General features: G+C 35.8%; 7 protein-coding genes across 20 annotated transcripts; 3 read left to right on the forward strand and 4 right to left on the reverse strand.

The window, feature by feature from the left end:
• Positions 1 to 10: 10 nt before the first annotated feature.
• LOC127748810 (transmembrane protein 203-like) lies at positions 11 to 746 on the reverse strand. Its single transcript, XM_052263778.1, has one exon. It carries the CDS (start codon positions 744 to 746, stop codon positions 285 to 287), a length of 462 nt encoding a protein of 153 aa, XP_052119738.1. The 3' UTR covers positions 11 to 284.
• LOC113203438 (ribonuclease P protein subunit p20) lies at positions 11 to 1,572 on the reverse strand. Its single transcript, XM_026418135.2, has 3 exons — positions 1,392 to 1,572; positions 1,003 to 1,171; positions 11 to 925 (listed from the first exon to the last, which is right to left on the reverse strand). Exons 1-3 carry the CDS (start codon positions 1,554 to 1,556, stop codon positions 816 to 818), a joined length of 444 nt encoding a protein of 147 aa, XP_026273920.1. The 5' UTR covers positions 1,557 to 1,572; the 3' UTR covers positions 11 to 815.
• Positions 1,573 to 1,692: 120 nt separating this feature from the next.
• Positions 1,693 to 3,373, forward strand: LOC113203435 (RNA-binding protein 48). Its single transcript, XM_026418127.2, has 7 exons — positions 1,693 to 1,943; positions 2,073 to 2,263; positions 2,332 to 2,511; positions 2,591 to 2,717; positions 2,795 to 3,060; positions 3,132 to 3,207; positions 3,295 to 3,373. Exons 1-7 carry the CDS (start codon positions 1,716 to 1,718, stop codon positions 3,337 to 3,339), a joined length of 1,113 nt encoding a protein of 370 aa, XP_026273912.1. The 5' UTR covers positions 1,693 to 1,715; the 3' UTR covers positions 3,340 to 3,373.
• Positions 3,370 to 5,620, reverse strand: LOC113203434 (uncharacterized). Of its 4 annotated transcripts, none has more exons than XM_026418123.2 (6): positions 5,471 to 5,620; positions 4,999 to 5,227; positions 4,657 to 4,905; positions 4,373 to 4,579; positions 4,102 to 4,293; positions 3,370 to 4,018 (listed from the first exon to the last, which is right to left on the reverse strand). In XM_026418123.2, the coding sequence occupies exons 2-6, from the start codon at positions 5,218 to 5,220 to the stop codon at positions 3,701 to 3,703; spliced, it is 1,188 nt and encodes a 395-aa protein (XP_026273908.1). In that variant the 5' UTR covers positions 5,221 to 5,227; positions 5,471 to 5,620; the 3' UTR covers positions 3,370 to 3,700. The 4 variants fall into 4 exon arrangements, with proteins under 4 accessions (XP_026273908.1, XP_026273909.1, XP_026273910.1 ...); XM_026418124.2 differs by having other exon boundaries at positions 4,999 to 5,222; positions 5,471 to 5,604; XM_026418125.2 differs by having other exon boundaries at positions 5,439 to 5,600.
• A 133-nt stretch (positions 5,621 to 5,753) lies between these two features.
• Positions 5,754 to 10,931, forward strand: LOC113203426 (TBC1 domain family member 12). The gene is made up of 9 exons (XM_026418114.2): positions 5,754 to 6,806; positions 6,904 to 7,036; positions 7,121 to 7,334; positions 7,453 to 7,570; positions 7,652 to 7,783; positions 7,875 to 8,019; positions 8,142 to 8,342; positions 8,432 to 8,645; positions 8,733 to 10,931. The coding sequence occupies exons 1-9, from the start codon at positions 6,337 to 6,339 to the stop codon at positions 8,972 to 8,974; spliced, it is 1,869 nt and encodes a 622-aa protein (XP_026273899.1). The 5' UTR covers positions 5,754 to 6,336; the 3' UTR covers positions 8,975 to 10,931.
• Positions 10,688 to 15,129, reverse strand: LOC113203436 (zinc finger protein 39). 11 transcript variants are annotated; one of them, XM_026418128.2, is made up of 5 exons: positions 14,723 to 14,858; positions 14,071 to 14,181; positions 13,572 to 13,610; positions 12,997 to 13,181; positions 10,688 to 12,614 (listed from the first exon to the last, which is right to left on the reverse strand). In XM_026418128.2, the coding sequence occupies exons 4-5, from the start codon at positions 13,165 to 13,167 to the stop codon at positions 11,700 to 11,702; spliced, it is 1,086 nt and encodes a 361-aa protein (XP_026273913.1). In that variant the 5' UTR covers positions 13,168 to 13,181; positions 13,572 to 13,610; positions 14,071 to 14,181; positions 14,723 to 14,858; the 3' UTR covers positions 10,688 to 11,699. The 11 variants fall into 11 exon arrangements, with proteins under 11 accessions (XP_026273913.1, XP_052119734.1, XP_052119731.1 ...); XM_052263774.1 differs by lacking the exons at positions 14,071 to 14,181; positions 14,723 to 14,858 and adding an exon at positions 14,982 to 15,129; XM_052263771.1 differs by lacking the exon at positions 14,071 to 14,181 and having other exon boundaries at positions 14,723 to 14,825.
• LOC113203430 (zinc finger protein 583-like) lies at positions 15,014 to 20,221 on the forward strand. Its single transcript, XM_026418117.2, has 4 exons — positions 15,014 to 15,166; positions 15,709 to 15,861; positions 15,978 to 16,070; positions 16,170 to 20,221. The coding sequence occupies exons 1-4, from the start codon at positions 15,014 to 15,016 to the stop codon at positions 17,472 to 17,474; spliced, it is 1,704 nt and encodes a 567-aa protein (XP_026273902.1). The 3' UTR covers positions 17,475 to 20,221.
• The last annotated feature ends 67 nt before the right edge of the window (positions 20,222 to 20,288 follow it).

Consider the following 20,288-nt stretch of genomic DNA (forward strand, 5'->3'; position numbering starts at 1 on the left):
AAGATAAAAGAAAAATAAATTTGTTTCTATTTTGTAAAAATAAAACTTTTAAGTTAGAGGAAACATGTAGTCTCTTCAAACAATAAATGTATTTTACGCTGGACCCTACCGAGGAAACCACAGGAAAGATGCTCCCTCCTCCAAGTGGTGGAGAGAATGTACCATACCAAAATCATCTTTGAAAGATAACTTAAGTACTTAATGGAAAAAGCAACTAACCATCTAAATGCTATCAGTCACAGACTAAAAATTAGAACATCCACACAAACCTCATCAGAAAGAATCTAGGCCATAGTGGGTGGACACAAGTGGGTCCTTGTTCGCACAACTACAAGTTGAAGGAAAATAAATATAGGTGACATTATCTCAGAGTAATCTAAGGTCTGAGACCCAGACAATTTTTTACAGAGCATAACTTTAAACGAAAACAACAAGGCCAAAGCCACAAAGCTCCAAGCTGACCTCTTTATAGGGTTTGTTTCATTTAGATGTAATCTAATTGCAACAATCATAGCAAAATATGCATTCATAGCATCTGCAACAAAGAGAGGTACAAATATTGTCCACCATGACTGGTCAATTACACCATCCAACTGTAATGTTACAAGAGTAAGAAAAACAACGACTGAGGTTACATGCACCCACACTTCAAATAAAGTCATTCCTAACACAGCAACAATTTCTTTCCAAGAGAAAAACATATCTGATTCTAGTAAATATTTCAGGAAATAGGCAGAGCAAGACATTAATGTACAAGTCCTAACTAATTTTCATAAAAATAATAATAAAGCACTTCAAACCACAAACAAATTAAATTAATTTTGGGCTCCTGCTAATGCTGTCCTCTGGATACGGATGTGTACAACAGAATTTTGTCGAGTTTGTGTTTCATATGTTGCTTGGTCATGTAGAGGTTCCAAGTCGTCTGAAACATATTTATAATATATCACAAGTAGGTTCGGTAGTTGTGAAAAAAGTAAGATGACTAGGAAAATAACAAACCAATTAATGTGGTAGTGGATGTGTTGACAGTAAGTTGAACCGTCCCGAGAAATTTACTTTCTAGCTGCAATGCCAGATTGACGGCTCGGTTAACAGCAGCCCCCAAACCATGAACAAAGACTTCCTTCTCACCACTCTCTAGCAGCTTGAGACACTTGTCTAGCTCACTCTGAAAAGATTGGATAAGGCTTTTCAATACATACCATAGGGCAAAACAAACAATCCGTTCAGATATGGTAGCAGAAAAAAAAGGAGTTTTCAATTATTTCCAGGAAGCAGCCGTCTCCTGAGCAGGCTGTGTTAAGGTGACACACATGCTTATCTATTAAATGGCGTGGATCTTCAAGATCTTGATTGATTTTTGTAATTGAAACTTTCATTAAATTTACCTGAAAGTTTGAGCGGTTGGTGACGTAAATATCGTTAGGCCTCTTGGGAAGACGAGGTGGTTGCCTCTTCCGAACTACATGATCTTTGTCTGTCACCTTCTTGTTGCGATTCCAATGTTTGTTTTCCTGATTCCGATCAGATCTACTGTTGTCAGCTTCAGCCATGGACTCGAAATGGAATATAACTTTTCCTGTTACTGTTCAACATAGAAGTAAAAGGGCGTACAAATAGTCCGTACACGATAATATGAGGTTATGTGTAGTTTGTCAGAGAAGAGAAGATTTCAAGAAAAAAGTACACAAACACTGGTATGAGAATTCTATATGCCGGAATACGTGACTTTTGATACATTTCTAAAGAAGCATCTCGTTGAAGTTGAAGTTGAAATAGGAAGCAAGTCAGCCAAGAAGGGAAAAGGACTTACATTTTTCTGCCGAGCTGAAATGGAATCAAGACGACGAGAAGTTCGAAGACTTCCACACCATGAGCAGAATAGTTTATGCACCACAAGAGCCCCTTACCGACAAGGGAGACAATTAACTGCTGTCAAGGTATCTGTATGAGATGTATCCTGCCATAGCCTGTCACTGTTTTTAGTATTTGACTATTTTCTTTTGCCATTTGTTGTCAGTATGAGTCTTCCTTAATTCACAATCAGTCTATGAAACTTTCTACACCAGGTTTACACAGTGAATGATGAGTCGCAACATTTAATTATTTCTGGAGTTCCATCATTAGGCTTACAAGATGAATTACGAAGACTATGCTGTCGTTTTGGTGATGTCAAATCTCTTGTGTACATTCCTAATTATGACACCGAAAAATTTGTTGAAGCATATCATGTTAATTTCTCAAGAGTCCAAAGCTCCAGGTAAGTCAATGTTTCTGCACTATATGTTGTTCAAATTCATCTCAACATAATTTAATCCTTGATTTAAGACATGCGAAACGGCATATAGATGGAAGAGCATTTTTTGGAGGTTCCCTTCATGTTTGTTATGCTCCTGAGATGGAGTCTATTTCTGAAACTAGATGTAAACTAATTCAAAGAAGGCATGAAGTGACTAGGCGTTCTGTCGCGAATGAGACTACAAGAAGTTCAAACTTGCCAGAAGTCGGGTAATCAATATCTTTGAACACAGTGAAGTACTAGTATTGTTAAATTTCACTGCATTGATTTTTTTTTAATTTGATTTAGAAAAACAGTTACAAGTGGTATTACTAGAGGTACTGGTCCCTATGCAGTAACAAACAGGTGCATATGGAATGGCAAAGAGATTTCTTCGGATCCTCGAATTTTGGCACCAGCAAAGGAATTAGAGAGGGTAAATCTATCTATCTATCTTTATTGGAGGATGCTGTTATAGTTTGCTGTTTAGTATGAAATTGTTTCGTTCAACAGGCATCCTCTGCTATCTATGGACCCCAACCTCGTACCCATGATTGGAGTGATGTTGGTGTAAGAGAAGTTGTCATGACCCCACTACTGCCAAAGAGCTCACCCATACCAAAAAAACAAATTTCAAAACAACTGCAGTTGTCCATGACTGTTCACAAACCGGGAACTCAGTCTGAAACTGTCATTAAAACAGTACCCCCAATTTTGAAGTTGATTCCATCACAAGTAAAGTCTGCCCATAAGAAAATAATCTTTCATCCAAAGTCAAAGTAAGAACCTCAAATACAAGGCTAATCAATACATGTGCATCTGTTGATTTTTACTAAAATACATTCTTCAGTACCAATTTAGGTGTTTCTACTGGAGATCAATCTCTGGATTCAACAATTTCCAAAGTCCGAGAAAAAATTAGATCTGTAAGTAGCTTTTACTGCATTGGTAACAGTATTGCAAAATGTTTAACTCAAACCCTCAAGATAAACCACTATTATTTTTTTCTACAGGTCACTGTGCCCAACATAAAAATAATGCTTGAAAAAAATTTATAAAGTTCTTTCACTGAAATAAAATGCTTGATGCATATTTGTTTATGTGCTTTATTTACATACTATAATCTAATATGGTGATGATCCAAAACAAATTATCAATTATTAATTGAGAAAAGTCATGCAAAGTGCACTTAAAACTTATTTAAAATACAGTTCAATTGTTAGGCATGTCAAAAAGACATTACAAACTATGTATGAATTATTGTACCACCCTAGTGGTAGCCAGCATACGATGAACCTTGTGACAAAAAGGTCGCAGTTGTTACAGATAAAACTTATTCCTGTAAGTGGGGACAAATCTTATTTCAAATTTTAACTAAATACTAAGAAACAATACTATAAAACCTGTCAAAATCTTAGTTTAAATAACAACTGATGTATCCTGGTCCCATTGAGCAAGAACTTGCTTCTTGGAAGTTGACGTTAATAAGTTTTCATTATTGTTGGCAAGACCTTTACGATTTGATCTCCCATTGACATTAGAGTTCTCCTTCTTGCTGCTACCTAGTGGTCGGATTTTCGAAGGAGTAACAATGTGATCGTCAGATGAATAAATTTTAACTTTTGTCAACATTTCTTTTTCAATGGTTTGAGTTTGCTTTGCTCTTAAAATACTGTTGGGAGTTCTATTACGGTTGCAAATCGGGGTAAGAGGAGTTCTTGAGCGATTGGTTCCAACCTAAATCAGAAAATAGAAAAAGGGTAAATTAAAAACATGTTAAATTGGAAAAAGAGTAAAAATTACAAATTGTATGCGTTTACCTTTTTAGTGCCCTCTGGCGTTGACAAACATTGTTTTTCATCTGAGTCACACTTTTGGACAGCAACTTCTTGGAAAACTTGGAGTTTATTTCCTGCTTTTGGTACCCCCTCATTGCTTTGATGATCATGAACCAAAGTAGGAGGTGGAGGAGATATGTCATCTTTCAGGCCATCAGTTTCAGGTTTAAGTTCCTAAAAGAAGAAGAAACAATTTAAATTTGGTATGAGAGCAGCAGTATCAGTAGCTATTGATCAAGAATCTTAAGCTTACCGTTTCAGGAGTAGAAACAGTGTCTTCATTCTCCTTATCACTCTCGTCTTCAACCTCGCTGATAAATGCAGATGGATCACTACAATCGCGAGTAAATTCAGAAGAACAAAGGGAATTATTAAATAGGTCCTGACTGGAGAGTGAACCAACACTCATTGTATCATCAAAATGAAGAGGAGATGGATTTCTCTGTGGATGTTTTCCAATCTGTGAAAGAAAAACAAATGGTGTTACACAAGGTTGTTCAGAATATTGATAGACCTTAATTTTTGTATTAAACAAACCTGAATAGGTGTCCGAACTATATTGGTTGAAGGAGAACGTGGGTCAATTCCCAGAAAACGAAGTTTCATCAAATGTGCACAAGAAAGACCAGGCGGCAAAGATGTATCTTGCTCATTAATGGAATCTTCTGGTTTCGCATGTGATTCACTGGTTGACAAAGTATCCAAGTCCGTTTCCAGATAGCTCTTGCGTATTTTCAACACAGTTGGGGAGTCTTCAGCAACCCTTTGAGAAAACTTAGGACCAACCTACACAAATATTGAAGGGTAATTGGGTGTATAATTACATAAGGTGAATGCATGAATATACACACAAATAAAAACAGTACTGATTCCTCTCACCTCAATGGGTGTCCGAACTATTTCAGTACTTGGTGATCGGGGGTCGAAATCCATTGCACGAATTGGTTGGTTGGAAGTGGGCGTAACAGGACACGAGTCGGCTTCTGTTGATGGCTTGATCTCTGTTTGAGGGTTGGCAGGGTCGGGTACAGACACATATTGAGTCTCAAAACCTCCAACGTCTCCGAGGTCTCGCAGATGGCGGCTTAGGGCAGAACCCATTTCTAAACTACCACATGAAACAAAACAATGAGAGGAGACAAAATTCATAAGACGACATAATAGGCTAAGTGCGTGAATGTACACCAATAATACAAACAAATAATGCAGTGACACATAAGAGAAAATTAATCATCTGTCCCATCCGAAGCAGCCAAGTATGGAACGTTATATGATTTTGACTCAAAGAGTAGCAATTATTTCCAAACAACTAGACAAACCATGCAGGAAACCTTGGCTTTGAAGGACTTACGACTGGTGCAGCAACTATGAACAGGCGAAGAATCAGCACGCAATCCTGTTAGGTGTTCGCGTTCTTGAACCGTGCATTTAAAATCTACCGGTGGCCTGCTTTGTTTTTAACGGATTTCAAGATGGCGTCTGCCTGCACCCCCGAAACGTTGCCAACTCTCAAACTGGAAATACAACAGTGTAGCAGTGTTACTTTTTCCCAGGAAATAATGTTAATTCAAGAAAAAATTTGTCCAAAAAATGATTAATTGGTGTAGCAGTCACACATTTCCCAAAAGTCTGAGTAAATTGAAATTCTTGGAAATTTTGTGTCTCTTATTTTATTTTTTTGTAGAAGGCCGTTGCCACTGCAGACTATTTTGACAGCAGCCAGCCAGCAGGCCAAAATCTGAAATTTTAAAGTGTTTCAACACGACCAGCATTTGATTTTAATTTGTATTATTACTGCGAGTAATTACATTCAACTCTTAAATATGTTTCTAAATCCAGCCGTTGGTTTTTCTTTTGAAAAATTGTTTGTGCATCATAAACATAGAACATAGACAATCCCGAAGGAGAAGAATCATAACCTCTTCACAACACCTATTAATACTGTTTTCTTCTTGTTTGCTATCACCAAATCTGCTAGATTTATTTTTAAAGATCACTGCCATTTCTCTATATGACAAGGTTTTACTATGTGTAAAATAGTTGAGAATGGAACGAAGAACTTCTGCTTGACACACAGAGGGGTAGTACATCATTGTCAATATTGTTAGGGTCTTCTGGTTTTGCTCAATGGTCAGAATGAACCATGACATCCGTCTTTTTCCTCGTTTAAAATAACAAACATTCTACTATTACTTATTTATTTTTCTGTTCATTATTATGATGATTCAGAGTAGATGTTCGACTGAAACGTCTTGTGACAATGAAAAGCCAAATTTGCAGGATGTCTCTGAATGTTCTAATGCTAATAGCTCATTTTCATGTTCTGTGACTAACAATTCAAAATCTGTGCCTTTGAACGAACTTTTAGAAAAGATACCATTAGCTTATAGTCCATTAACAAAGCAGCTTCACATATTATATCCAAAACAAGAAGCTAGCGAGAAAGTAGTGGATGGTTTTGAGAGTCTAAAGTCCAGGGAGAACATAAATTCATCAAATAATTATCTGAATAGTGATGAGCAGCTTGAAGATGAGATGAGCAATGCTTCAACACAAGAAATGGTAGTTAGTCATTGTGAAGGAGATGGAAGCTCTCTATCAAGTGAAACATCTCACCAGCTTGAGGAGGGCCTTGTTGATGACAGTAATAAGCGCAAAAAGAAAGGCATTGGTAGTTTCTTCTCAAGGTATTGATAACAATGTGGATATTTTCCATTTTTAATTATTTTTTTTTAAAGTTTTGTGATTGAAAGCTAACTGTCCATGTACATTTAAATTTTTCAGAGGTGTATTTCTTTGGAAAAATAGAGACTCTCCTGCATCTAGTGCCGCCACATACACAAGTAGTCCAGGATGGAAGTTTTTCAGCAAATCAGTGTTTGACCACTCACTTTCTAGTGTGTGCCCAAACGATGAGGTAAGGTGAAAATAAGAAAAAAAGCCTTGAGATATTTTTGAAAACTTAGTTCAAGACGTCACAGAACCATTTTCTTTATAACAGGAAATTGCCACTGCTAGCTCAGTGAGCCCCTTAGGCTCTCCAACAAGTTTAAGATCATCTGCGAGCAGTAGTAAACGATATGAAGATGTGATTGCCAGTAGCAGTGCTCTCATATTGCATGATAGACCTGCAAATCTTCCTGCTAAATCTGTGGATGAGGAAGCCAAACACAAACAAGAATACGAGCAAATGGTAGAGGCAGCAAAAAAACGAGGTAAATGTTTTACAATCCATGTTAAGGAAGAGTAGATATTTTACAAAATTGAGTTAAGTGTTTTCTTCTCACTCCATAGTCCATCCTCTTACCTTTGTATGAAACTTTTGTCTTTCAGAACGCCAGGAAGCCAGAATTAAGAAAAAACAAATGCAACAGCAAATAAAAACAGAAGAAAGACTAGCTCATGCTACTAAAATTTGGCTAACTGATATTCTTCCTAAGTGGAGTTCTGTGTAAGCCCTGCAATTAAGAAATCTATTTAAATCCTTAAAACTTAACTTTTTTAAACCCTCTTTTTTCTTTTTCCCGGTCAGTATGAGTTCTCGTAAAATTCAGAATCTTTGGTGGCAGGGTATTCCACCTTGTGTTCGAGGCAAAGTATGGCTCCTGGCCATTGGTAATGAACTTAATGTTACTCCAGAGTTGTATGAAATTTGTGTGACAAGGTATATGATTATTTTCAGACTCAGATGGTTGGACTTTTCTACCTAACTATTTCATTCTCTATATGTAAATTCTCTGTATATTAATTCTCAGGGCCCATGAACTACTCAAAACTGTAAGCAACACAACCAGTTGTGACTCTGGCACTGAAATTGACAATCCTGATAGACAAGCCAGTGTTGAACTGATTCAGCTAGATATATCAAGGACATTCCCTCAGTTATGTATTTTTCAAAAAGTAAGTTCTTTTCAAATGAACTTTTTCCTTCTTGGATATTGTGTAAATGGTAATTTTTTAAGAGGACGAACTTTACATCTGTATTAAAACCTTATATTATTACATCATACCTTCCATTGCAGGGTGGTCCATATTATGATATATTGCACAGCCTTCTTGGTGCTTACGCATGTTACAGACCTGATATTGGGTATGTTCAAGGCATGTCTTTTTTGGCAGCCATATTGATTTTGAACATGGAAGAGACTGAAGCATTTGTGTGTTTTGCCAATCTTCTCAACCGTCCATGCCATATGGCATTCTTCAGATTAGATCAGGCCATGGTATCTAATCCATTGAATCTACCATGCAGATTTGCTGTTATTTAAATGATTCTGAACTTAATTTGAGTGCACCTGTTACTTGTCTTTAGATGCAAGCTTATTATTCCGTGTTTGAGCAACTGATGGCAGACAACCTCCCAAAAATTCATTGCCACTTTTTAAAATCACATCTGTCTCCAGACTTATATCTTCTTGATTGGATTTACACTGTATTTGCCAAAGCCATGCCCTTAGATGTGGCTTGCAGAGTGTGGGATGTTTTTCTTAGAGATGGTGAGGAATTTTTGTTCCGCACCGCCTTAGGTAAGCTTAATATTTTTAATTAACTTCAAATTTTTCTACTTGTCATGCATCGTAATTACAATCTAAATCTTGAATTCAATTTTCCAGGTGTTCTTCATCTGTATCAGGAGCTATTGTTAGGTTTTGACTTTCTGGTTGGGGCACAGTTTTTAACAAAACTTCCAGAAGATTTGAATGCAGATAATCTCTTCCTCTCCATACAAGGAATTCGAATGCAAAGATACTCTGATTTGCTCACTATGTATCGCTCAACATGTGTAGCTTCTAGTGGTTCATATTGCAGTACAACGAACAGTTCAGGAACGAACACTCCAATAGAATTAAACTAAGGCTTTGATGTTTGTGGTAACAGCAAAGAAGTACAAATGATGAAATTTAGTATAGTTTGAACATAGAACAGAAAATCAACTATTTTTTTAATGTATAGTTAATGTGAGATTAAGTCATGGTTGTTTTGTCTATTTCGTTAAGTTTGCTCATATGCCTGATGATAAACAGAATAGTTTACTTGCAACATGTTTTAGAAACATGATGATGTGTCTGTGACATGATATTATATTTTAGCAAATTTACATTTTTAAATATGTTGCCATGTAAAGCTGATAATTAACCTATCTAAAATTATCATTATTGGTTTACTCAAACCTATTATTGCAATAACTTTATCAAAGACAATATTCTGGAGAAAGTTGTACACATTTTAAATAGTGATACTGAAAGCAGACGGAACTGAGGTTATTCATAAACTTTGTTCCTGCTTTAGAGAGCATCATATGAAATTCCTTGCTTTACTGGTTCTTCCATCTAAATTTTGCTTATGTATTATTATCATTGAATACAAAAACTAGCAGTTACTTTATACGACATTATCTCTTAGTTTCTCATTAATTCTCATCAGCAGAACCCAAGAGTGGTCCTGTGATTTGTCACAACATCTCTTTCTAATGTGATTTATGTACCTCTCAAGAGCTGCAGTTAAAGCAACTAGTCAATGCAAATTACTAATTTTCTATAGCATTCAATCAGCTAGTTCTAAAAGTTTATCTTTTTTTATATTCTATTATCCAGTTTTGTTTTTAAAAACTTCTATCTGTTTTGACTTGTTGAAAAATTTTGTTTTGTTTCAAGTTTTAGAATCTCAAAGTGAGGGTCAAAGACCTCCTTTTGTGGTATACTTTATTTTAGTTATTATAACATTTTTGAAGGTTACTGGTAAACTTACCTTTTCTTTTTTTTTTTTTAGAAACTGTTTGTTGTAGTTGAAGTCCTTTCTTTGTCATAAAATTATACTTGCTCAATAGTATATATTTCAGCTTCAATCAGCTAATAGTAATCAGTTCCTATTTATGTTCACCAGTGAGTATTAGCTATTGTAAGTCTGCCAAGATGTATGGATAAACCTGAATCTCATGAGTTACACCTCTAATTTAGGGTTGGTTGGTGAGTCCTTTCATTATTAAATTATGTCAAAGACTAACAAAAATCCTGCCTCACAATTGTAATAACACTTTAACATTTACTTCAAACACTTCAGCTGTCTGTTCTTGTATTTGCTTCAATGCTTTTTTTCTTTTTTTTTTTTTTTGCTTAGTGTCTCAATGAATCTGTGCTCCTAAAGTAACTCATTCCATAGGTTCTGGTATTATCATACCAGTACATTTAAAGTGCCAACTATTTCTACATTCTGCCCTCTTCATGTCCATGCTATAAGAGTTGATTCTAAGCATTGACATTCAATTTGACTTTGAATTACTTGTTATCAAGGTTATCTTCAATAAGAATAGCTTTAGTGTTAAATATCTATATTTTTGTATAATTCTGAATCTGAAAACACTTATTCATTTATATGAGTGGTACTGTAAGATCACTTCACCAAAGAATCACATTTTAGTGTGATGAACTGTGTTGCACAAGACGTTGCGTTAGATATGCAGGGACCATGTTCGTGTGTTCAAACGTTGTAAAGTGAGGATATATAACGTTGTCAAGGCCTGGATTGAGGATTGTATCTCAATGCATAAAAATTTCTCAAACTCATCATATTAGAGGCCATATGTTTTAATTTTTTCATCTACTTATTTCAGTCAAAACAAATTCCTCTTATAATGGAAGATAACATTGCAATACAATAAAACATTAATTTATTTGTTAACTCGTTTACTTTTATGAGTGTCTCACATGACTGGGTAATTAGCCTTATGATTATGCCTGTTATTTTTTTTTAGTTGTACTTTGTTTTATGTATCAACAAGATCTTGAAATAGAACATATCAATATTAAAAACAACCTGTATAATTTTGTTTCCTTTTAATGGAGAGATTTACTGCAAAGAAATCACATGATTAAGGTTGTTGAGAAAATAGTTTATGAATTTCTAGTGGGCATGCACAATTTAAAAAACAATCAGGTATGTATATAGCTATGGCACAATGATAATCACTTTGGTGAATACTATGAATGATTTAAAGTATGTAAATCATACAATAGTCAGTTAAATGTAGGCGCATCTGAGACAGACCTATTGCTCCAGTCAGAATCTAAAGAAGGCTATAAAAATCCTTATGATATGATCGCTATAATCATTACTACTTCAGTTGAGAACAATGTATGGCACATTACATATTACAATACAAACTTGACACTTACCATGACAAAGAATATAAAACTGAGAAGGAAACAACAGTCTTTAGAATTTCAAATATTACTACAGCCAACCAATAAACAAGTGTACTGAGTAGTTTAAGATAACAGGTAAATAGAGCTGTGCGAATTGTTCAATATTGAATCGAATCGGCCAATTTGAATTTGTTTGATTTCAAATTTGTCAGATTCGCTGTTGAATAATTCAAAAAAAAAAAATATCAGGTTGGTTCGCCATCGAATTGCATTGAGTCTGGTGCCCACACGCCCACACCACGTTGCACCGTTGTCGTCCATCTACGAAACGTTTGAACGAAAAATACAAGTTTCTATTTATGATTCGATTCGAGCTCGAATTTGGACTGATTCGACTCAAAATTTTTAAGCCAATTCAATTCAATGCAATACAAGTTTCTATTTATGATTCGATTCGGGCTCAAATTTGGACTGATTCGACTCATAATTTTTAAGCCAATTCAATTCAATGCAATTTGAAGAAAATTTTTGAGATTCAATTTGATTTGATTGAATTTCTCCAGACGGAGGATGATGCTTGGAGAGGTGAAAATTCAGGTTTGACTTTTGAGTAAAAGCCTTGGGACATGACGGACACAAAAATGGCTTTTCACCAGTGTGAAGACGTGTATGATTGATTAAACCAGATTTTTGAGTGAAAGATTTATCACAAAACTGACACTCATAAGGTCTCTCCCCAGTGTGGATTCTACGGTGCACATTGAGATGATTTTCTGAATGAAAAGCTTTACCACAAACTTCACAAGGAAACAACCCTACACCAGTATGTGTTTTAATATGGAGCTTATAATTATTTTTAGAAGTATAAGCCTTCCCACACAATTGACAGATGTGTTGTTTCATGTTAGGGTGAGTAGCCCAGTGTCGAGAGAGATCAGCTTTAAGTAAGAACATGGCATTGCATACCTTGCATACATGGAAGCTTCTTCCGATGTGAACAGCTTGATGAATTGTCAACAGATCAGAGTTAGGAAAAGAACTCTCACATTTTTCACACTTATAGTCTCCTCTTGCTGATAACTCAAACTTTCCATCATTTATAATTTGTTTTAGTGGCACATTCAAAACAACTCTTTCTGGTTTTACTTCAGACATTAATAGGGATGTACCAGTAGAACATGAATCTTGCACTGGGTCTTGAGAAAGGTCATCATTTGGTTTTAATTTTGTAGCTGTCTGCTGAAGGTTGATTGTCTGTTTACAGTCTCCCTCGAGCTGTTTCGAAACCAGCAGGTCAGGTATAGAAGACTTTGACGCCAGTGGATCCTCTGAGTATTTAACAGAAGAAACATCCTGAAAAATAAAATAAAAAACCAGACTTTAAGAGGTTACTTGAAGAACCCTAAGTTACGATGAGATGTGATTTGACACACAACCCACTACAAAGACATAAATCAATAAAGCATGTACGGTAATGTTTTCAGAGGATAAATCATAAACATCAAACAGAATTGTGAAATTTTATAGATAAGAAAAGTGGAAGACAAGAAATGAAACGAGTGAATTTGAGAGATTTGCCTGAAATAATCTTTCTTTGATAATGGCATTTACAGTTCACTTAAGTGTTAAGCATTCACTTAAATACGAGAAACATCTCAAATTTTTTCTGTTTTCAGTTTGTTTGGTTTAAAAAAAATGAAAACTTTAAAAGTTGTATGGCAAAGTGAGGAATTACCTCTTTAAATCTTCTGGAATCAATACTTTCAATCTTGATTTTCAATTGCCTGTTTTCCTCTCTGAGATCTGACACTTGAGCATGTAAGTCAGCCATTGTGAAGAGAGCCTGACTCAGTTGAGCAGCAATTTGACGACAGCACCACCCAGGGTAGTGCGTGTCCTCCGACATCACTACTCACCACACTACACACACACACACACAGACACAGAAATACAGAGTTTTCAAATTGGCATGCATGTAGACTCAAGTGAACAAAAACTATAACTCAAGCATCCCTTATCATTTTTAAAACGTCAGAAATATTGAAATATGAATTGTTAAAAAAACTAATGAAGAAAAGGGAAGTTCTCCACCAAAAACACTGTCAAAATGTTTCAAATAAAAGTTAATTCAAGTTAAATGATTTAAATCTATAACAGAGCAGCTGAACAGCAAGCATACAAAACAAATCTCTTTAATCAGAAACTACATCCTAGACACCATAAAAATTTCCTCAGCATTTATAAGAAGTAAATTACTTATCAAGTGTAACCACAACTATATTTAAACAGTACCTGAATAAGATTGCTTACCTTCTGCTCTTGGGCCATCATGTGTTGAAAGTTCTCCACCTACAAAGTTATTAAAAAATATAATTAGTGCGTGTTGGAAATTTTTTGGCTGTCCCTCCCTCGCAAGCGGACCTCACTAAATTTAGCATAGACTCATGGCGCGACTAGGACACTATGGAAAGTATTAAAATTATCAACGAAATTAACATAGCACAGCACCTCACCGTTTGAGGCACATGATGTAAAATCATAATACTGTTAGCTGGTTATTAAATCAAAATAGTAATTGAAGTCTACTAAGAATTGGGGTACAATAACAAACTGATTATCACAATAGTCTGGCAGATGCTGCAGATACCAATATACTGTTAGAGAAATTCAATTATATAGATTTCTTCATAAGTCATACACAACACAAAGGAAACATTAGCTGTCCTTTTAAAAGGGAAATGATGCTAAGCTCAAGGAGATTGGAGGTAAAAAGTTACTTCTAAATAAAATAGAACAGGATATAACTTACATCAAAATGATAACAAAACGTCGATACCAAAATAAATTAGACGCCCGAAACTAAAAGTTTAATGCCTGAAATGATCTTTCTTCGAACGTCAAGCTTGTCTGAGAGGTCGCTCTGATTTTCCAGAAGGTAAATAACATAAAAAAAAGAATTGAATACTCCTCCCACCCTTACCCCCCCTACGACCCTTGTTTTTTCCCCCTCATTTTTTCGCTAGCGTTGACGTTGAGTTTCGTACACCACACTATTTTCACAAAACTAAATCCTTAATGAAAGTAATCCTCACATGGCTTCTGTAGGATATAATCAAAAATTTAGAAAGGATCAAATTCAGAAGAAAACATGACCAAGAAGTATCGATACTATTTTTTTGTTGTCCCAAGAAAGTGGAGTGGAGGGGGTAAATGCTGGGGAAAAAAATCAACTCGTAATCGTGAGAAAGGTGCAATAAGTACGCTAAAAGGGGCTATATTCTATGAATTTCTTATCAGAAATTTACTACAGACTAGCATAGGGTGTCGAAGAAAAATAGTAGACGCTATGCAGTAAGGGACAAACCCCAAAATGGTCTGAAGAACCCTTTGCAACTTCCCAACGATTGAAAAAAAACAAGATGGTCATAGCCTCTTCGGCTGTAAACTTCTTTAAGATTTACCAGGTCAACATCTCTTTCAAAGATCATAAGAGTACGTTTCACGATTTCTAAATAAAGTAATGAATTTATTTTGATGACAAATTTTGCCGGTGCACCTCCGTAAGCTCAGAGAACACATCCTAAACATGTCGAGATTTCATTACGCACATGCGCCCTCCGAAAAAAAAGTAAAAATTGTGGTCACCGGTAACCAAACGAGAAGTGAAGAACAAGAAGAAAGCTCAAACATAGGCTTAGCTAGCTTAGCGTATAGGCTTACAATTTCATGTATTTTGGTAATTTGCGTTGTAAATGGTTTCGAGTGCAATGACGCCCGATTTTAACAGAATATGCCGGTTATGTTTAATTGAAGAATACTCCCTCGTTCCCATTTTTGACGAGGGCAAGCTGAGCAGGCAGACGGTGCCCCTCTCACAACAAATGATGTCCATCGCTTCCCTAAAGGTAAGTTGCTAATGGTATTGCATCTATCATTGCGGTAAATAGAAATGAGAACTTTTACTCGCCGCACATTTTTGGCGGCATTGCTCAACCCCCAACGCGCACACTCGCCACTTGTTTACAACAGCTGATTTCCTGTGGCTTGATTCCATTGAAGAGCGCGCCTTGCCTTGACTAGGCTATCGGTCTCTGTGTAGTTTTTGAACTAAAAGGTGAAGACGGTATTGTTCGTTTATATATTCGTGGCAAGATTATCATTGTGTTATGGTGTTGATGTTTTTTTTGTTTTGTTTTTTCATTTGATTACTATCACAATGTGTCGTCATTATATCAAGAGCATCATGTTTACAAACATGGATTGCTCATTGCTCTAGAGCAGATAATGCTCAATTATATGCAAATGGCTCACTATCTTTTCAACCCCATTGTACTAATTTATGTGTGAGATTCCTAGTCTTAGTTTGATGAAATTTCTCTAACTCCTTGTTATTTTGTTGTTGAACTGAATCTGAATAATTTCAAAGAATTGTTACGTTTTCTTTCAGTTATCGTCTTGTGATGGGTTACCAAACAAAATCTGTCATAGCTGTCTTAATCAAGTTCATAGATCATATGAATTCAAAACTCTATGTGAGCGCTCAGATGCAACATTACGTCAATTCATTGGGCGTCAAATGCATCAATCTGTCAGTACTCAGGTAAACTCAAACTATTTTGCATTTTTTATTTCCCTGCAATGTTTCTTTCTTGTTTTTGTATTTGTCACAGTATGATTTGCGCACTATTTAAATATTATTTTTATCACTTTTTATAGACTCTTCAGAATGTAACTGCAAGTGATGTTAATCTTTCACAAGGTGCTACAGCTCCTGCTGGCCAATATTCCAACTCTAAAAGTGATATGGAGGTAGTTCATTTTGTTTTTTTTAATAATAATTTTAAAAAAATTGGGGGGGGGGATAAATTGTTGGCTCTATTTTGTCTCTAATTTTGAATTTCTGTTTAGGACATGAATCAGGGTGAACTGCCCAAAGAGGAACAACCTCCCAACTATGCAGCATTTGGAGTCCGGCACATTTCATCACAAGATGGACTCCCTCACAATGTTTCATCCCATCAAGATTCTGACAAAATTCATCACCACCCCGGCTGGCAGGATGAGAGTCTCAAGGATCCTTCAGGCCATAATGTGGGACTACACACTCTGAAGAGTGTTCCTTTTTCCCATGAAAATAGTCCCACACCAAAGTGGGAGTTTGAAGAAAGGAAACCACCAACTGTGCAGGAGTTCATATCAAATTTACATCAATTTGCTCATCCTGTTCAGAATGGAGAGCGACAATCTCAATTTCCAGCCAATCAGGAGGATCAAACACAACCGTCCAACTCTCCACATCATGGTCCCTCAGTTCTCAATAATTTAAAGCCTTCTGGTCTCATGAAACAAGCAGATTCTTTTGCTGGACCAGTTTTTGTGCCGACTAAGAGGGCTCAAAGTGGTATCAAGAGTGTGTATTACTGTGATTTGTGTTCAAAAATGTATTCAAGTGCTGGAGCACTTTGGAATCACAAACTAATTCACACAGGTACCAAACCCCATACATGCACAGTTTGTAACAAACAGTTCTATCAATTGGCAAATCTTAAATATCATGAAAAGACTCATGGAGAAAAGCAGTGGTACACATGTCAGACCTGTCGGAAGACATTGAAAACCGAATTAGGTCTCAAATTGCACTCTTTGCAACATAGTGGAGAAAAGCCATACCTCTGCCCATATTGCAATAAGCCATTCACTACCCTAGGTGTCCTCGAAGCTCATGTTCGAATTCATACTGGAGAGAAACCATATGAATGTAGCTATTGCTTTAAAACATTTGCGCAGCAAGGTACTCTGACTTGTCACATTCGACGCCACACAGGTGAAAAGCCCTTCTCTTGTAAAGTATGTCAAAAGTCATTCACTCAAAGAGCAAATCTTAATGAGCATATCAAGAGGTACCATCCCGATCAATTGGAGCAAAAACCTAATGTTCATCAGATGCAAGTGGCAATGGCAGAACACCATCAACAGATGTCTCAGTTGTCTGGAACTCCTCATCCTCAGCAGCCTACAACACCAGGTCCTCAGCAATCCTCAACACCACAGCTGCAACAACCACCAACACCAGGTTTACAGCAACCTGCAACACCACAACTCCAACAGCCGCCCACACCTCAAATGCCGCAACCATCCACACCTCAGCCGCACCTGCAGGACCACCAGCTTCAAGGTGGTTCTGTCTCTGTGCCTCAAGTCAGCCAGGTGTAGTTATCTGGCTGCCCTGCTGTTTGGACAGCCAGTAGGGCTCGCCTCATCAAGCCTGCCATTATTTTTAATCCCTTCTGCACATCAATTTGAATTTAATTGACAAAGTTTTACACTGTGGAACATTGTTTTATTGAACTCTCTACTTGTTTAAAAAAAAATGATATTCTGATTTTATTTTACGTATTTTATTTTACGTATTTTATTTTATTTTGTTTTTACCCTCTGAAGGGTAGATATTTTACATTTTTCATTTTGATGTGTTGTTAAAATCTTAACAAGCTTTATCAATGCAGTTGTAGGTAATTGTTCATTTTTAAAGATTGAGTCAGAGCACTGTACTTGAATACTCTTATGTTGTGATTTGTAGTGTTGCAGTGATTGCTGAGACATGATATGCACTGTTTTTAGATATGGAATGCCATTTTGTTTCAAAGTGAATACCACCTAAACCATGAGACTGAAATTTATATTTGTAGTTTATCTGTTTTCCTTTCTTTTTTGTTTTTACAGGACTGAAATCCAATCAGTCACTTTTCTACAAAAAATATTGTGGAGTACCATGATTGCATAAAACTTCATGGAATATCTTACATTAGAGTTACAGGTATTCTGTTTCGCAGAGTTCTTCCTTGTATCTTCATACTTGACCAGCTTTCTGTTAGTTTATGTCCCCTTTTGAGATTTTGAAAGTTTTTTCAAGAAGTTCTTTATTGTGTGTTATTTCAGTCGTCTCCTCTTTTGTCCTGTATTAAATTTGCATGTAAGTGTAGTGGTATTTGTACTTTACAAGCTAAGTCAAGTGTTTAAAAATTCATTAATTGAGAGCAATAATTTTACTGTTGGTGTTTAACAAAGCTGCTTCTGGCTCAAGAAGTTCTGTTGTTTTTTTTCTTTTATGAGAGGGGCAAACTTGAAATCTTGTACAGATTTTTGTCCCAGAGAATAATATTGTCTGCAGAGCTCTAGTATTTGTTTGTTCCCATTTAACAGCCAAAGTGCATGTGCACTTCATATTTGGCTGTGGTATAATTACCTGTATCTTTCTTCAGTAATGCTATCAAAAGCCTATGCTTGTTGAATCAACTTATCTTTAAATCTAAGTGGGTGACAAAGACTACCAATTGCAGCCCCTGCCATATATCTGGCAGAACTTCCCCTTTGAGGATGGACAAGTCTTGCCTCCAAAGCTCTAGTTCAAAGGAATACCTCAGAAAAGAAACAATTTTACTCAGTTATGTACAACTTTACATATGTATACGTGATAAATAAGATTTAGTAAATTGATCTCGGTAGTTTCTTGTAATTTTTGTTTCTTTTGTCGCCTGTACATTTATTTTTTTCAATATCATTATGAAGACAATGGAAACGGCTTCACTGTACTTTAAATGTTGTTCTATATATTGCATGATAATATGTCATTTGTACATTATGTTATATTTTTCTTGGATTTTATCCATTGGCAAAGTCTTTGGTTATTTGTTGTGAAAAAATTATGCAGGTTTTCTAATCAGGATTTTTTGCTGAGCTTTTGTTAATTAAGATATTATGTCATGTTGTTTTGTTTGTTTTTTTCTTAAATTCTACACTGGTATAGAAAACTTTCTATTGCAAAATGACGGTTTTCTTATCAGGGAATCTTTGCAACTTATAAGAGCCTTGTTTTGCTTCCTTTTCTGTAATTTCTTCCAATGGCCGCTCTAGGCAAAAGAGTGCAGTCCATTTACATTCTAGCATGAGAGCATTTGTTGGTACCTGAAGAGTGGATGTTTTAGCTATGAGGAATTGTAAGTAAGACATAAAAATAATTTTTAATAGCTCTTTCATTGGTTTTGTAATCAAGAAGGTAACTTATTCAAAACTAGCTTATGGTTAGATTAGCTGTTGTATTACATTGCTGTTATTGTAAATTGCTTTTCTTCTGTCCATTTTGCACATTACTTCTCAAACAACCAGTAAATAATAGGAGTCATTTGATAAGATCATGCCCTTATTTCAGACTTCTAAAGGCATGATAACTTGCTCCTCCAGTTTTGCTTGATTAGGAACTTGCTGTTCAAAGTTTTGTAAATTTTTTTGTTTACTTTTTTTCCATCCAGTACTAGTGAACAGTTTGGTTCTTTTTACCTCTTGAAATTCTTGCTAATGTATCCCTTTTTTAACCCAAGGAAGATTACAATTTGATGTTTTTAAGCATCACACTGTTCTAAATAAAATGTATGCCAGCCTTTTTACAGTTCTTTTGTTTTGTTTTCATGTGATTTTTATTATAGTGTTTATTAGCTTCTAATTAAATTTGTAGCTCAGTGATTTTTGTTACCATGTGTTAGTATATATCAGAGGGCCTATGTGCAACGTCTTGGTACTCCAATCTCTACACAATGTTCACAAAAAGGAATCATTTGGGTGCTCAGAATATCAGCAAAAGGTAATGTAAATGATCATGCCATGCATTCTTATTGTTTTCCTCACAGGCACTACAGTTTTGAATGTCTGTAGCACTTCTCTTCTGAATAAGTAATTTTTCAATCCATTGATCATTTGTTTAAAAGAAAGTCCTTGCTTGCACATGCTGCCCCATTTGAGTGTCAAACTATGCTAAGGATCTGAAGCTGTGTCAGGAGGATTCCCAACTCCTCAGTTACACAACTTGTATCAATGGCTTTCTGTTAGTTACTTTAGATGTTTTATATGTCACTAGCAATAGACCAGATGTAGTACTCAATACAAGCTCAATTTTTTTAAGAAAACCTTGTCACTTTTTTTTTCTCTAGAGAGTGAGGTCCATATGCAGTGTCCACCAAAATGACAAATCCA

This window comes from Frankliniella occidentalis, unplaced genomic scaffold, assembly GCF_000697945.3.
Source record: "Frankliniella occidentalis isolate FOCC.00 unplaced genomic scaffold, Focc_3.1 Scaffold14, whole genome shotgun sequence".
NCBI lineage: Eukaryota > Metazoa > Arthropoda > Insecta > Thysanoptera > Thripidae > Frankliniella > Frankliniella occidentalis.

Excerpts from the sequence above, each read along its gene's own strand:
- LOC113203430 (XM_026418117.2), top strand. The coding sequence starts at position 15,014 with ATGGTTTCGAGTGCAATGACGCCCGATTTTAACAGAATATGCCGGTTA. Across the intron at positions 15,862-15,977 it reads ATCAATCTGTCAGTACTCAG|ACTCTTCAGAATGTAACTGC; the intron begins GTAAACTCAAAC and ends CACTTTTTATAG. Across the intron at positions 16,071-16,169 it reads ACTCTAAAAGTGATATGGAG|GACATGAATCAGGGTGAACT; the intron begins GTAGTTCATTTT and ends ATTTCTGTTTAG.
- LOC113203435 (XM_026418127.2), top strand. The coding sequence starts at position 1,716 with ATGCCGGAATACGTGACTTTTGATACATTTCTAAAGAAGCATCTCGTT. Across the intron at positions 1,944-2,072 it reads GACAATTAACTGCTGTCAAG|GTTTACACAGTGAATGATGA; the intron begins GTATCTGTATGA and ends TTTCTACACCAG. Across the intron at positions 3,208-3,294 it reads TCCGAGAAAAAATTAGATCT|GTCACTGTGCCCAACATAAA; the intron begins GTAAGTAGCTTT and ends TTTTTTCTACAG.
- LOC113203438 (XM_026418135.2), bottom strand. The coding sequence starts at position 1,556 with ATGGCTGAAGCTGACAACAGTAGATCTGATCGGAATCAGGAAAACAAA. Across the intron at positions 1,172-1,391 it reads CCAACCGCTCAAACTTTCAG|AGTGAGCTAGACAAGTGTCT; the intron begins GTAAATTTAATG and ends CAATCTTTTCAG. Across the intron at positions 926-1,002 it reads ATCCACTACCACATTAATTG|ACGACTTGGAACCTCTACAT; the intron begins GTTTGTTATTTT and ends AATATGTTTCAG.
- LOC113203434 (XM_026418123.2), bottom strand. The coding sequence starts at position 5,220 with ATGGGTTCTGCCCTAAGCCGCCATCTGCGAGACCTCGGAGACGTTGGA. Across the intron at positions 4,294-4,372 it reads CTGTTTCTACTCCTGAAACG|GAACTTAAACCTGAAACTGA; the intron begins GTAAGCTTAAGA and ends TTCTTCTTTTAG. Across the intron at positions 4,019-4,101 it reads CGCCAGAGGGCACTAAAAAG|GTTGGAACCAATCGCTCAAG; the intron begins GTAAACGCATAC and ends TTTCTGATTTAG.
- LOC113203426 (XM_026418114.2), top strand. The coding sequence starts at position 6,337 with ATGATGATTCAGAGTAGATGTTCGACTGAAACGTCTTGTGACAATGAA. Across the intron at positions 7,784-7,874 it reads TATGAAATTTGTGTGACAAG|GGCCCATGAACTACTCAAAA; the intron begins GTATATGATTAT and ends ATTAATTCTCAG. Across the intron at positions 8,646-8,732 it reads TTTGTTCCGCACCGCCTTAG|GTGTTCTTCATCTGTATCAG; the intron begins GTAAGCTTAATA and ends TCAATTTTCCAG.
- LOC113203436 (XM_052263774.1), bottom strand. The coding sequence starts at position 13,167 with ATGTCGGAGGACACGCACTACCCTGGGTGGTGCTGTCGTCAAATTGCT. Across the intron at positions 12,615-12,996 it reads ATTCCAGAAGATTTAAAGAG|GATGTTTCTTCTGTTAAATA; the intron begins GTAATTCCTCAC and ends TTTATTTTTCAG.
- LOC127748810 (XM_052263778.1), bottom strand. The coding sequence starts at position 746 with ATGTCTTGCTCTGCCTATTTCCTGAAATATTTACTAGAATCAGATATG.